Genomic DNA, 14,932 nt, shown 5'->3' with positions numbered 1-14,932 from the left:
AAGAATCTTCTCCAACACCACAGTTCAAAAGCATCAATTCTTCAGCGCTCAGCCTTCTTCACAGTCCAACTCTCACATCCATACATGACTACTGGAAAAACCATAGCCTTGACTAGATGGACCTTTCTTGGCAAAGTAATGTCTCTGCTTTTGAATATGCTATCTAGGTTGGTCATAACTTTCCTTCCAAGGAGTGTCTTTTAATTTCATGGTTGCAATTGCCATCTCCAGTGATTTTGAAGCCCCAAAATAGATGTAATATCTAGAGCCTTCTTGGGACATGTGTGCTCAGTCATGTCTGACTCTTTTCAGTGCAAGGAGCATCCCACCAGGCTCCTCTGCCCATGGAATTTTCCAGGCAGTGGAGTGTCATATCCTACTCCAGGGGATCTTCCCAACTCAAGGATTGAACCTGCATCTCTTGCTGCTCCCACATTGGCAGATGAATTCTTTACCACTGGCACCACCTGGAAAGCCCAAGCAGACTGGGCTCAACCCAAATACAGCATGGCAAGTGGGAATTCAGAGCCAAGGAGGAGGGCAGAGGTCAGCGGATAGAAAATTACGAAGAGGAAACATAAAGGGTAAGGGGGTTTCTGGTTGAACCCACCTAATAGGTTTCTTGTTGAAGGCAGGCGAGAGTGATCAGATATTACCTAGGTGATGGTGGAGACTAAGGAATCTGATCAGATACAGAAATAAAGGGTTCCTAAAATGACTCCTTCCTGCTAGGCCTGAATTTTACAGATAGGACAGGAGAAGATAGGGAGCCTGACTAAAATTCGCTCAAGCAAAGAATCTTTGTCCTAAAACACCAGTAACTTCTCCAACTTGTCTTTTGGAACTTGCTTTTGGATTCCAGCTGCAGAGGTGTATGGATGTCAAGACACGGAAAGTCTACGTGTAGGTATTTTAGCAGTCCAACTGAGGTCCGGGTCCACAGCATCAGCAATAGACATGAATATGGGTATCCTTGACTCGACAGGAAAGACCCTGGATGGGAATACCCCTATGTCCAGCGAACTCCAGAACCATGAACAATAACAATAGCATAACAGCTTGAGAACGAACCCTTCTACCTCAAGCTAGCCAAACTGCTCAAGGTAGTTAGTAGTCTAGGTAACTTTCCGGAGCCCTTTCTCGGGAGCATCGATTGGCTTACACTCACGTCAATCAAAACTTTCGGCCTAACCGGTCGTTCAGCCCCCAGACGGGGCTGAACAGCCAGTAGCCCCCTAATGACTAAGACGCATAACCACTATCCATCTATAGAGTGGGCAAAACCCAGAAACTACCCACAAAGACCACAGGAAATCGAAGAACCTCCAGAAGTAGGGTTTAGGGCGGCTTCCTCCAGTACGGCCCAATGAATTCTCTATTTTGGCAGCAAATTCAGTCCTAGAACCCGCCCAAGAGGAAAAAGATTTTGATTGGTGGTTTAGTATAGAGGCACGGAGACTCACGGGAGCCTCGATCAGGCGCTTGCCATTATTGTTCAGGTCGCCTGTCAATCAGCCTGCCTTTCTGGATGTGCGGAAACGGGCGGCCCTTTGGCTCCGCCTCTTCCCGGGCTGGCGTGCAGGGAGGCCGCCAGGCCGCGGAGGCTGGGAACCTGCCGTGTGGGCGGGGCCGTACGACACTGCCCTACGGTTCCTTCACAGCTAAGTGTCGGGAGTGCCGCGAAACCCCGGGCGGTGCGGGGCGGGCCTGGCCCGGGGCGAGCGCGGGGGCGGGGCCGCGGGAGGCGGAAGCGGCGAGCGAGCTCGAGCCGGAGCCTTGTAGAAACCAGCCTTCGGGCCGGTGGTGCGGCGTCGGCGGGGTGGGCCGGGGCGGCGGGGCGCTCCAGCCGGGGTGGGCGGGCCGAGGGCCGGGGGTCGAGGCTGGTGCTAGGGTGACGGGTGGGCTGCGCTCCCGCTCCCGCGCGTTCCCGGGGAGGATGCGACCGGGGGCCTCGGGGCGGGGCGGGCGGCGGCAGCGGCGGCGCTAGCGCTAGCGGCGCAGGGGGTGGGCGGCGGCGGCGGCATGAGGCGCGGGGCCGGCGCCCGCGGGAGGGAGGCGCTGCCGGCGGCCCGGCCGCTCCCGCTGCAGCTGCTCGCCGGGCTGGCCGTGCCCTGCCCGCGCGGCCCCGGCTGTTCTCATCCCGGCCGCCGCCCGGGCCGCCGCTGGTGACCACTCGCCGCTCCGCCGGAGGCTTCACCCGCGCCCTTCCTCAGGACGCGCCCGCGGAGCTCCGGCCCCTGCGCCCCGCTCGCGGAGACCGCGCCGCGCGCCGGGCGGCGGCGAGGCCGGAAGATGGCCTGGGTGCTCAAGATGGACGAGGTGATAGAGTCCGGGCTGGTGCACGACTTCGACGCCAGCCTCTCGGGCATCGGGCAGGAGCTGGGCGCCGGCGCCTACAGCATGAGGTACCAGTGCCCGGGGGCGGGCGGGCGGAAGCCTCCGTCTCCTTGGGAGAGGCCTGCACGACCCTGGGCCTCTGCCCGCGCCATGGAGCCCCGCGGGCCTCTGCCCACCGCGGTGGCGGGCAACGGAGGGCGGCCCCGCAGGTTTCGGCTCCGCGGGCCGCTCCTGAGGGCTACAGTTTTGCTGTAAAATACGCCCCGCTGTTATGATGACTCGAGTTGGGGGAAGGGGCTACCTCGCCTTGCAAATGATTTACAAGCCACTTAGAGCTGGAATAAGGTGTGCGAAATGGTAGGGCTTGTGTTGGGAAACACTCTCCAAGGTTTTGGTATCAGTTCCTACTCTGTTCTACATTGTGGTCTTTCCTGGTTACAAATTTTAATCTCTTGTTATTTCAGTAGTAAGTTTATCATAATTGGAAGTATCCTCATGGAAGAAATAGCACATTAATTTAGGTTTTTTTTTAATTGTCTCAAGGTGAGGTTTTTTTCATTGGGGGGTAATACCCTCCGAGGCTGTTTCCGTTTGAACAAGGCTTTAGGATGCACTGATTGCACCACAAAAACAAAAGTTTGTTTAGTCTCTGCTCTCTGTACAAGCAGCCATTCATTTTGTTTAATTTTGAGAGGTTGAAACACATCTGAGCTTAGTCTCTTGCCTTGATCCTGAAGAAAATTCGCTTGTTTTTTCCTACCAGTATGGTAGCTCTGTATTTTTATTTTGTCGCACTTTTTATGGAAAAACAGTTTGCATACTATACGTTCATCCGATTGAAGCGTAAACTTCAGTGGTTAGGCAGCTTTTCCTTAGTGCGAATTATGTGAGATTTTCCATAGATGGTCTTTAATGCCTGGTGTCTTGAAAGTGCTGTCCAGTTTCTCACTGCAGCTCTAGGGAAGGACAGGGAGAATGAAAAGGCAAGAAGAAAGACTTCTGGGTCAGAGCCGACCTCGCATGGTAGGGAGGCTTTTCAGTCTTCAAGGGAAACTCTTGAGCTGAAAGGTGGCGATGGTTTGTAGGGTGTGGAAGCTTCTGGAGGAAAGCCTTAGGTCATCAGTCTGTGACCCTGACCTGATCTGTGCAGGTCTTCCTGAACTTGGCACTTCCTCTCTCTGCAGCTGTGCAGCCTGAGGGCTCTGGATGAGGTGGCTTATTTTCTAGAACAACTGTCTCAGTTGTTGAAGAAATTGAGCTGCTGAAAGTCATAGGTCGCTCCTGTCAGCAGTTCTAGAGGCACTGATTCCCTAGTGGGAACACAAGCCATGCTGCTCCTGGAGACCCTGGACTTGCAGTCAAGGCAGAAGAGAGCAGGTGAGGCAAATTCAGTGTTTATTCTCAATTATGGTTAGTGAAGGTCTGCTGCTGAGAGCTTTGCTTATTGAGGGTTATTGTGAGCTGTTATTGAGAGACTTCTTTATATTTCTAGAGTTCTGTTTGTTTCAGAACTAGGTTCATTAGTTGACCGTTTGTTTCAGCCAACTAATGAACATTTTGTTTGTGGCCAAGAAAGAGAGTTTTGATATTAAACCTTTTTACTACCTTGTTCTTAATGTCTGACATCTTTGTAAATTTGTGTCTTTCAACAACACTTTCCACGGGGAAACTTTTTTCCAGTGATTGTCTTCAGTTAGTGGATCCATGCTGTATGTCTTTTACTCTGAATTTTCAAGTACCTTTGAAGGCAAATACCACTTTTAAGGAACCTGTCTATTTTTTTTTGGATTTAATTGGGTCCTCAAAATCTGAGAAGAGCCAGGAGACTACTTGCCTCTTGCAAATTCAAGGCCCTTCACTTGAAATGCAAACTTTGGCAGATTCCAAGATTGCCATGATCTAGAGAAGGTCTGAAGAAAACTTGGGGCTGTTGCAGACCTCCTTTGATGGCCTTGTGCTTCCCATGCCCGGCCCTGGAGCTGGGAGTGCCCAAGCGTCTCTGCTCTGCAGGGCAGTGACCTCCTTAGGCATCAGGGAAGCAGGACATGCCCGAGTTCTAGGGAAGTAAGGCTTGTGATTTTTGTCTGTTTCATTTCTTCTCTCAAGTTCAAGAAATAAACTTGAGGTGCTCAACTTGAAATTACTGGAAAAGCGACTTGTTGATACAAATTTGCTCTGGAGGCAACTTTCCATTTTTTTCAGAGTGAAGTCTGCTTACTGCCTGTGCTTTTTGAATGCTTAAATCAAGAGGTATTTCTAAACACTTCTTTTAGGAAATGATTGCTTCAGCTTTGGGGGAAGATAGCATGAAGGAAACCTGTGGTTTCTCTCAATAGTCTGACAGTTTTGAAATGTATGTTTGCATTAAACAATGTAGGCTGATAGTATTGGATTACGATGAGGCTAATTTCTGATAAAATCGTTGCTTCTTCCCTTTTGTTTTCTACACTCCATTCTTCACTGTGTGTTTTTCATCTGTGTGTACCCAGTACCTCATTTGTATATAAGGGATAGGCTGCTGCAGATTCTGTTTGAAAGGAGGCAGGTCATAAATATTTTTTAAAATCTAAGTTACAGTATCAGGCGTCTAGAGATGGTTAGAGACCTTAGAAGGCTAATAGGCCAGTCCTGTTCTTCCAAGTGAGTAAACCTAAGCTGGTAGATGTTAAAGTGATTGTTAGTAAAGTGATTGTCAGTGGCACTACCGTTTCAAGAGAGAACTGAGTTTCCCCTCACTGAATGAAGGCTGAAACCCATTGTAACTTGAAATCTGGGTCATACATGTTCTGTGAAGTAAGGAGCAGATAACCAAAGGACTCAAAAAAGTAAAACTCAATAAAACTATTCTAGGAAGGTCTTTTGGGCCACCTGGTAATTTTCATTCCATCTTGAGGGTTCGCAAAAAATACATAATTTATAGTAAGTTAGTTTTCAAGATTTAAGGAGTAATCTGAAATTTTTTTTAATGTGACTTCTTTATGTATAAAATTATTTTTGATACTAAATAATTCCCTTCCCAAAGGGCATTGGCCTGAGCTCTGTAAAACTTCACTATGGTTTAAATCTGTTTTGAAACAAAAGGTGTATTTTACATATAGTCTCAGTTGGGAGGTACATTTGTAGTTTATAAATAATTTGCTAAATCAAAACTGGTTTGAGATGAAGACAGATTTTCTATACTGATTAAAATGTTAAAAGGTCAGTTTATAGACCCTTGGAGGAAATGGGAAAATTTCAACTTTGTGATCAGTGTTAAGTTAATAAAAGACTACTGAGGATATATTTTATTTTGTAACTATTAATAGCTGATGGTTTTCTGTGGGTCTCATGCTAAAGCAGAATATTCTTGAGTGGATGACATTTCTTGCAAGTATAGGAAATTCTCAGAATCAGTGAAATTGGAAAATTTTATTATGGTGGTACCTGAGACTACTTCCAGAATTGGGAATAATTTCTATAAAATTCCTCATTTCAAATTTCAAAAACTTTCTGGGTTTAATATTAAAAGAATTCAGTAGATTGTTGGTTAAAAAAATGTACTTCTGTTATAGTGTCCACATTGGACTTTATAATTAATAACTATAATCAAATTCACTTAATCAAATAAAATTTATTACTTTAAAGCAGGGATTGGCAAAGCTTTTCTGTAAAAGGCCAGATAGCAAATATTTAAGGCTTTGTAGGCCAGAGGATCTCTGTCACTCTATTTTGTTTGTTTACAACCTTTTAAAAAATATAAAAGCCATTCTTAGGTCATGGTTGTACAAAAACAGGCCAGCTGGGTTTGGCCTTTGGTCTGTAGCTAGTTGACCCCTGCTCTAAAGGATAGATTCTAATAATATACTTTGATTGCCTTGGAGAAACATTTGCTGAGTATTGAAACCTTATATTCAAAAAGTAATATTTATGTAGACTAACCATTCACTCAACTAATTTATACATATCCTTTTATTTGTCCATAGATTTCATTGTGTTCAATTTTTAAAATCAGGGTGGTCCCCTCGCTCCCCTAAGAGTAAGTTCAGCACAGTTTGTGTCCTTCGTTCAGTGTTGTTTGAAACTTGGTATTTTATTGATATGGTCTCATAATTTGATGTGTTTCATCACAGTAACACTTGCCAGTTTGCCAGGACAACTTAAATGTTTACTTTTGGTGGAAAGGAAAAAAAAAGATGCTTGATCCTTTTTTTTGCTGTAGGTTCTGTCACTGAATTTAGAAGTTGTATCATTTTTGTTTTGCTTGCTTTGGAAATGGTTCTGTGCTGAATCTTGGTAGTAGAGTCTTCCTGTTTTAAACTTTGTGAGTTTATTATTAGGATTTACAAGTTTAACAGATAGTGTAGAGAGCTGACATCTACCCTTTACCCAGCATCTCCTACTGCCATAGTCAGAGTACAGTTTTCAAAACTGCCTTGGTACAGAACTGTTAACTGAAGAACAAAATTTTATTTGGATTTCAGTGTTTTTTTTTTTTCTGTATTGCCTTTTTTCTAATCCATGTTCTGTCTAGGATCCCATATTGCATTTATTTTTTATCTCCTTCAATGACAATCCCTCAGTCTTTCCTTCTCTTTTATGACTCTGATATTTATGATATGTAGTAACTAGAAATGTTACGTTTTCAAACATGTGACAGTTTTTTGAAGGCAAACATAGACTATACCTATGAATACTATTTGGCTTTCCAAGGCTCTTTGTCATTTTAGCAGAATGATTTTGAGGAGAGTAGAGCCTTGTTGGTGTCATTTTATTATGGATTACTTTGTTTCAGTCTGTCTGAGTAGAATAGCATACTGTATGTTTTGTAGTCCATTCATAATCAGAAACTTTTACATTTTACTAATTTTATTTTAGAAAACAATTACAAACCATTATACATTATCACAAATATATTTTATGTGAAAACTTTTTAAAAATCAAATGTGAAGAATAGCATTAAATACTTGCAAGTTTATTTAATGTCTGGCATAGTAAAGCAGATGGATTCTCTTACCTGCTATTAGAGTATACTATTTTGGTTGACATAATTGAAAAAAGTTCAGCCTCACATAGATATGTGGTTGGAAAAGGAGAGATTATTTTAATAACCATTTCAGATCATTCTGGATATTCTTCTTTGATAGTATACCAGCATACCAGCATTTGACAGGAGGCAGTTTCTTGAAGTTGCAATGTGCAATCTGAAACTGTGTCAATGTACTTTTTATATTGTTACATTAGAATCAGTTGGTCTGTTTTGAACTTTGACTGGGTCTCTGAACCTGTATACTTTTAAATGTGCAAGTATTGGTCATTTGGAAAATAATGATTTCTTTTTTTGGAAAATAATGATATCTTTTTTTTTTTGGAAAATAATGATTTCTTGAGTTTTGCAAATCTTTTCAATGTTCTCATTTTTCACTATGCAATACCAAAAAATCACATTCCTTAGTATCACCACCATCTCATCAGAGAAAGCACGGAAGGAGGCTGCAGATTTTGTCATTGGTAACAAATGCTGTCATAGTTGTTTTCCTTGAAATAAAGGGCTCACTTTATTTTTGAGGAAATTTCTGTCAAATACTCAGAAATGAATAATCATAGTTTGTCAGTTTTTAAGTAAAAATGATATTCTGTAAGAGAAGCTGCTTAATCCATTCACAGATCAGTTTCATAGAAACCTTTTCATTAGAAAACCATTGCACTTAGGTGTACAACAGAAATACATTATACCTACCCAAGGACCAGTATTTAATAAAGTTAATGTTTTTATACAATGACTGCTTGTGCAGCTTGGTGCTACCGTGTTGATTGATGCCAAGGCACCTGCAGTTTCAACCACCATTGGTTTTGTGCAAATGTCAAGAGTGAAAAAGGCAAATAATGGTTTAGTATTATTCTGAGCATAGGTTTGACATCCTGAACCACTGAAAATCTCAGGTTCTCCAGGATTCCACAACCATACTTTGAGAACCTCTCATCTAACATGTGCCTAGAGTGTGGATATTTAAAGTATTTTCTACTAAATTAAAAACAAACCCATTCTTAGAGTTCAGAGAGCCCCACAAAGGGAAGAAATAGGATTTGAAGTTGGGGGTCTGACCTCCACTTCTTTCCACGGCACCTGTTGGCTGCTCACCAGCGAATAACTAAGAAGTCTTCTCAAGGTGGAAGATGATCTTTCTGGATAGAAGGAAAATCACATGGGAATGCTGTAGTTTTTTTCTTATTTTATCTTTCTTTTTTTTTCTCTCTCTCTCTCTCCTCTTCTGCAGGACCTTGCCAAACTTACTAGTTCTAATAATTTTAGGGGCTTATTCCTAGTTGATATCTTTAAATAGTGATGGGTTCGTTTCTTCCTGTGTAATCCTTACATTTCATTTTCTTGCCTTAGTGTGGGGTAAGCCTTAGCTTTCACTGCAGTTTTGTTTAGAAACACCGAGAACTTGAGTCTTTAGTCTACTTACTGATTAGAGAGAATGCTTCCAACGTTTCATAAATAGGTTGTCTCTGTTCCTAGCTGAGATTGAGCCTCCATTTTCTTTCTTTTTTTTTTTTGTTTGCCTGTCCTTTTAAAAAACATTAAGGCTGTATCAGCTTCCTGTGAGCTGGGTAACTTTCTTTTTATGGGCTAAATATTTTTCTGTGCTGTGCTTACTCATTCGTGTCTGGCTCTTTGTGACCCCATGGACCAGGCTCCTGGGTCCATGGGATTCTCCAGGCAAGATTACTGGAGTGGGTTGCCATGTCCTCCAGGGGATCATCCTGACCCAGGGATCGAACCCAGATCTCCTGCATTGCAGGCGGATTCTTTACCATCTGAGCATGGGACTTAATTTTTTCTTCAAGGTTTTATAAAGCTTTTTATAAAGACAATCTGGATTAGATGATTTTATTTTATTTTTGCCTACATGGGTGTTTGCCTGTTTAAATTCACTTAATGGACATAGGAAATTCACAATTTATCTTAGTTGTGGGAATTTTTTCCAGAATTTTTGTTTTTAACTGATCTCTCCAATATTTGTGATTACACCATATCTTTCACTCCATGTGTTTCTTGTGTGTTTTCCTTCTTCCATGACCTATTTCAGAAGTTTGTCTATATCTAGTATTTTGTAAGAAATCAGATTTTGGCTTTGTTTTTCTTGATTGTGTTTTCTGTTTCATCTTTGTGGTTCTTTCCTGTTGTTTTGATTACTCTGATGATTTTCTGTCTTTAGTTAGGTACTTTCGCCTTTGTTTTTGGTGTGCTTCTAGTCCATTCGTAGCTATATATTTATCTCTAAGTTTCTCCCCCAGGTTTTGAAGGCACCACCTTTGTTTCCATTCAGTTCCCCTCCCCCCACTTTTGGAGAGGTATTTACATCTTTCTTTATGTCTATTTCTGACTGTGCTGTGTGTGGGCTTTTCTCTGGTTGCCGCAAGGGGGCCTACTGTCTAGCTGCAGTGTTCAGGCTGCTCTTGTCGTGGAGCAGGGGCCCTAGGGAGCTCGGGCCTCAGTAGTTGGAGCTCGTGGGGTTCAGCTGCCCTATGGCATGCAGGATCTTCCCAGACCAAGGATTGAACCTGTGTCCCCTGCAGTGGCAGGCAGGATTCTTAACCACTGGATCACCAGGGAAGCCTGTGTTTATTTTCTTGTTGTAGTCTTTTATATATTCTGGATACTAGCCTTGATTACACATATATGTCACAGACAGCTCTCTTCTACTCCATGACACCTTCCCATTCTCTTTATGGTGGCTTTTAAACAGAAGGTCCTGATTGGGATATGGTCAGATTGACCAGCCTTTTTATTTACAGTCTTTCCCTGCTCTGAGGTCATAACAATACTCTTATAGTCTTTTCTGAAGGTTTATTACTTTACATATTACATCTAAGTTTACAATCTCTCTAGAGTTGTTTTTTTTTCCCCCTTCTGTTTTTGGTATTGTATAAGAGGGCCAGTTAGTTGCAGTTGTATGAGCCTGCTGCTGCTGCTGCTGCTAAGTCGCTTCAGTTATGTCTGACTCTGTGCGACCCCATAGATGGCAGCCCGCCAGGTTCCCCCGTCCCTGAGATTCTCCAGGCAAGAATACTGGAGTGGGTTGCCATTTCCTTCTCCAGTGCATGAAAGTGAAAAGTGAAAGTGAAGTCGCTCAGTCGTGTCTGACTCTTAGTGACCCCATGACTGCAGCCTACCAGGCTCCTCCATCCATGGGTTTTCCAGGCAAGAGTACTGGAGTGGGTTGCCATTGACTTCTCCGGTATGAGCCTGCAGTTTACCTAATATCTTTGAAAAGACTTTATTTCTCACCTCTTTTTTTCCATTTGAGAATTTTTATTTATTTTTTAAAAATTTATTTATTTTAATTGGAGGCTAATTACTTTACAGTATTGTAGTGGTTTTTGCCATACATTGACATGAATCTGCCACGGGTGTACATGTATTCCCCATCCTGAACCCTCATCCCTCAGGGTCATCCCAGTGCACCAGCCCTGAGCACCGTCTCATGCATCGAACCTCGACCAGTGATCCGCTTCACATATGGTAATACACACGTTTCAACGCCACCCTCTCAAATCATCCCCCCTTCACCTTCCCCCCACCGAGTCCAAAAGACTGTTCTTTAAATCTGCATCTCTTGCTGTCTTGCATGTAGGGTCATCGTTACCATCTTTATAAATTCCATATATATGCGTTAGTATACTGTACTGGTGTTTTTCTTTCTGGCTTACTTCACTCTGTATAAAAAGTACGGAACGCTTCCTTAATTTGCGTGTCATCCTTGCGCAGGGGCCATGCTAATCTTCTCTGTATCGTTCCAATTTTAGTATATGTGCTGCCCAAATGAGCACTGTTCTTCACCTCTTTATACTGCCATTCTGTTATAAATCCAGTGCCCATCAGTGTTCTAAAGCTGTTGTCCTGTTTGCAGATTCTGGATTCTGTCCTTGTGTTCTTGGGAAATACCCACCTAAGTGATGGTTTGTCATTACACTCTTCAATTTGATTTGTTAATACTCAGTTTAGGCTTTTTGCATCTAATACTTATGGCTGACTTGAGCTTTTCACTTTCTTTTCTAGTTTTGTTTGTACCTAGTTTTGATGTCATAATTGCATACGTCTTCATAAGGAATAAGGTTAATTCCTCGTTTTTTGTCCTGTTGAATAGTTTGTATAGGAGCTGCCCCTGAAAGTCCGGTAGAACTCCTCTGTGAGAGTTTTCTCTGGGGGAAAATTCCTAACCACATTACTTTTTTTTTTTTTAAGCCCTTTATGTCTTTATGATTTTATTTGCTTTGCCTGTGCTGACTGTTTGGAGAATGCAATGGCACCCCACTCCAGTACTCTTGCCTGGAAAATCCCATGGACGGAGGAGCCTGGTAGGCTGCAGTCCATGGGGTCGCTGAGAGTAGGACACGACTGAGCGACTTCACTTTCACGCTTCACTTTTATGCATTGGAGAAGGAAATGGCAACCCGCTCCAGTGTTCTTGCCTGGAGAATCCCAGGGACGGGGGAGCCTGGTGGGCTGCCGTCTATGGGGCCGCACAGAGTCGGACACGACTGAAGCGACTTAGTAGCAGTGCTGGCTGTTAATGGCTTTGCGTGGTCTTTCCCCTGCTGTGGCCAGCAGGGCTGCCCCTCCCCATGGTGCCCGGGCTTCCCCCTGCGGTGGCGTCTCTTGCTGAGGAGCACAGGCTCTGGGCACTGTGGCTCAGTAGCTGTGGCCAGCAGGAACTCAGTTGCTCTGCAGCTTGTGGGCTCTTCCCGGACCAGAGATGGAGCCCGTGTCCTCTGCATTGACAGATTCTTATCCACTGTGCCACCAGGGAAGTCCCGTAAAATTTTTTATGTCTTAAAGTTTTGGTGTTAACTTTTCTAGAAAATTGTTCATCTTATCCATATTTTCAAATACGTTGCTATAGTTGTTAGTGATATTCTCATCTTACTGGTTTTTATATCATTAGTTACATCTTTTTTACTCATCTTTATTAGTGCCTTCTCTTTTTGATCAGTCTCTCCTAGACGTGTGTCTCACTTTTTAGGGCACACTGGACCAGTCCTTTTGTGCACTTGACTCTTATTTTTTAATTTTTGGCAGTGCTGCGTCTTTGTTGCCGTGAGGGCCTTTCTCAGGTTGCGGCGAGTAGGGGCTGCCCTCCAGCTGCACTGGTGCAGGCTCCTCATGGCGGCTTCTTTTGCAGAGCGTGGACTCCAGGGCACGCGGGCTTCAGCAGTTTCGGCATTTCTGCTCAGTCGTTGCAGCGTACAGGCTTAGTTGCTCCCCAGTATGTGGGATCTTCCCGGACCGGGAACCAGGACCTGGATTTTCTGCACTGGCAGTTGGGTTCTTTGAGCCAGGGAAGCCCGTTGCGCTTGGTTCTCGTTTGTCGGGACTAGGGGAAGTTCCAGATTTCCAGGACACTCCTTGCCCTGTGCTCGGCACGGTGCTCTGCATGTGCTCATTTCTGTAGCCAGCTCCCCATTCTGACCAGTTGCTAAAATTCTCCCGCTTCACTCTCCGGAATTCTCAGTCTATCAGAAAAATCTCCCAAGCGGTCAGTGTTACAGATTGAATTGTGTGTCCCCCAAAAAGATATGTTGAAGTCCCAGGCACCACCCCCCCCCCCCACACACACACACAGTGCCTCAGAATGTGACCTTATTTGGAAATAAGGACTTCACAAAGGTAATCCAGTTAAAATGAGGTCATCAGGGTGGGCACTAGTTGAAGAGAACTGGTGTCCTTATAGAAAGGGGAAGTCTGGACGCACACAGACACACACACACAGAGGGGATACAGAAGACACACAGGAAGAAGCTGGCCATGGGCCTGGAGTGGTGCACCTACACGTGAGGCGCTCCCAGCATCCGCTGCCAGACCCCAGAAGCTGCGAGAGAGGCCTTCCTTCCCAGTGCTCAGCCAGCACCTGGGTCCAGACTTCCGGCCCCTGAGCAGTGAGACAGGAAGCTGCTGCTGTTTTAAGCCTCTAGTTTCTGGTTCTTTGTGATGACAACCCTGGGAAACTAGTATAGCCAGCTTTGTCTCTTAATGCTGTCTTCCCCTACCCTGCTCTTGTGGAAACCTGCTATCTGAGGACCCTTCTCCCCTGAGACCCTCGCAACTGCTGGGGGCTTATTTTCACAACCCTGCTCTTGTACTCTTGCCTGGAAAATCTCACAGATGGAGGAGCCTGTTGGGCTGCAGTCCATGGGGTCGCTGAGAGTCGGACACGACTGAGCAACTTCACTTTCACTTTTTACTTTCATGCATTGGAGAAGGAAATGGCAACCCACTCCAGTGTTCTTGCCTGGAGAATCCCAGGGATGGTGGAGCCTGATGGGCTGCCGTCTGTGGGGTCGCACAGAGTCGGACACGACTGAAGCGACTTAGCAGCAGCAGCAGCTCTTGCACCAGGAGCCTGGGGAGGGATCCTTCCGGCTTCTCACAGCTGCCTCCGGACTGTTCTGTCTCCCTCCTTTTCTGCAAGACCCCCAGCTTTGAATTTCACGCCACTGATTGTCACCAGGTCCTCAGTGATTGCAGTCATCTGGTTTGGGGGTCATTTCTTATTTTAAAAATTCAAGATCCTGGCTCACTGTCACAGTGAACACAACTAGTCTGTTCATTCATGGTGATTTCAGAAGATATTCAAATGGGCCTTCCAGCAGCCTGACACTTCCATTCCTTGAGTATCTTTCTTACAGTGACATTATCTCAGCTACTCAATCCTATGGTCATACATTAGACCTGGATTTACCCATCATGCGACCCACCTGCAATCTCAGATTCAGAGTTCACCTGCTGCCCCCTGTCCTTCACTCTCTCCCTCATTACCCTCCTTCTGCCATCATTGGCCCCATTAAAATTTATTAATACAACCACTGCTCTCAGATCACAATTTCTCACCCTCTTGAAGAGGCTTCCCCAGTAGCTCAGTGGTAAAGAATCCATCCGCCTGCCAATGCAGGAAACTTGGGTTTGATCCCTGGGTTAGGAAGATCCCCTGGAGTAGGAAATCACAACCCACTCCAGTATTCTTGCCTGGGAAATCCCATGGACAGAGGAGCCTGGGACAGTCCATAGGGTCGCAAAAAGTCAGACAGGACTGAGTGACTGAGCATGCACACACGTACCCTTTTGAGCTCCTGTTTTCTTCCCCAACCAGTTTAAATTTTCCTGGTCAATCGTTGTAGTTACTTGCCCACATATACCCTTGTTCTCTTGCCCCCTTTTGCTTTATTCCCCTGTCCTCTTTTTTAACACAACCGTAACCCTGCTTAAATCCGATGCTTCCTTAGGTAACAGAGGGTGGCTCTAAGGAAGCACACCACCTCTGCTCTCAAGCACATCCCTTTGCTGGTTGGTGGTCTCACCTCTGTGCCCTCGCCCAGTCCCTCTCCAGCTCTGCTTAAGGATGGGGTGGCCCCATCTCAGACCCACAACTCTTCCTGCCAGGGCCTACTTTAAGTGGAATTTCCATACTTGGTACTTTACTGGAAAAATGGGACTTTTGAAATATGAACCCACATACTGGCTTACAAGTTTTTCTTGATGTGCTTTTGGGTGCTGGTTCAAAAACTGCTTATCCTACTTCGGTTATTTTGGGTTCTTAAATCAGCGATTTAGTGT

The 14,932-nt window shown here is 44.7% G+C and overlaps 1 protein-coding gene and 1 non-coding gene across 3 annotated transcripts in view; one reads left to right on the top strand and one right to left on the bottom strand.

The window, feature by feature from the left end:
* The first annotated feature begins 2,292 nt into the window (after window positions 1–2,292).
* Window positions 2,293–14,932, top strand: part of UBP1 (upstream binding protein 1) — a 65,108-nt gene continuing 52,468 nt past the window's right edge. For both annotated transcript variants that reach the window (XM_068982686.1, XM_068982685.1), the window contains exon 1: window positions 2,293–2,405. In XM_068982686.1, coding sequence (XP_068838787.1) covers window positions 2,293–2,405 — 113 coding nt within the window. The remainder of the gene's footprint in view (window positions 2,406–14,932) is intronic.
* On the bottom strand, window positions 11,045–11,151 carry LOC138088034 (U6 spliceosomal RNA). The gene has a single exon (XR_011145628.1). It is a non-coding gene; the product is annotated as a U6 spliceosomal RNA (small nuclear RNA).

Source organism: Capricornis sumatraensis, chromosome 10 (genome assembly GCF_032405125.1).
Source record: "Capricornis sumatraensis isolate serow.1 chromosome 10, serow.2, whole genome shotgun sequence".
In the NCBI taxonomy this organism is placed as follows: Eukaryota; Metazoa; Chordata; class Mammalia; order Artiodactyla; family Bovidae; genus Capricornis; species Capricornis sumatraensis.
The sequence above is the reverse complement of the archived record's forward strand: the minus strand, read 5'-3'. Positions and strand labels throughout refer to the sequence as shown.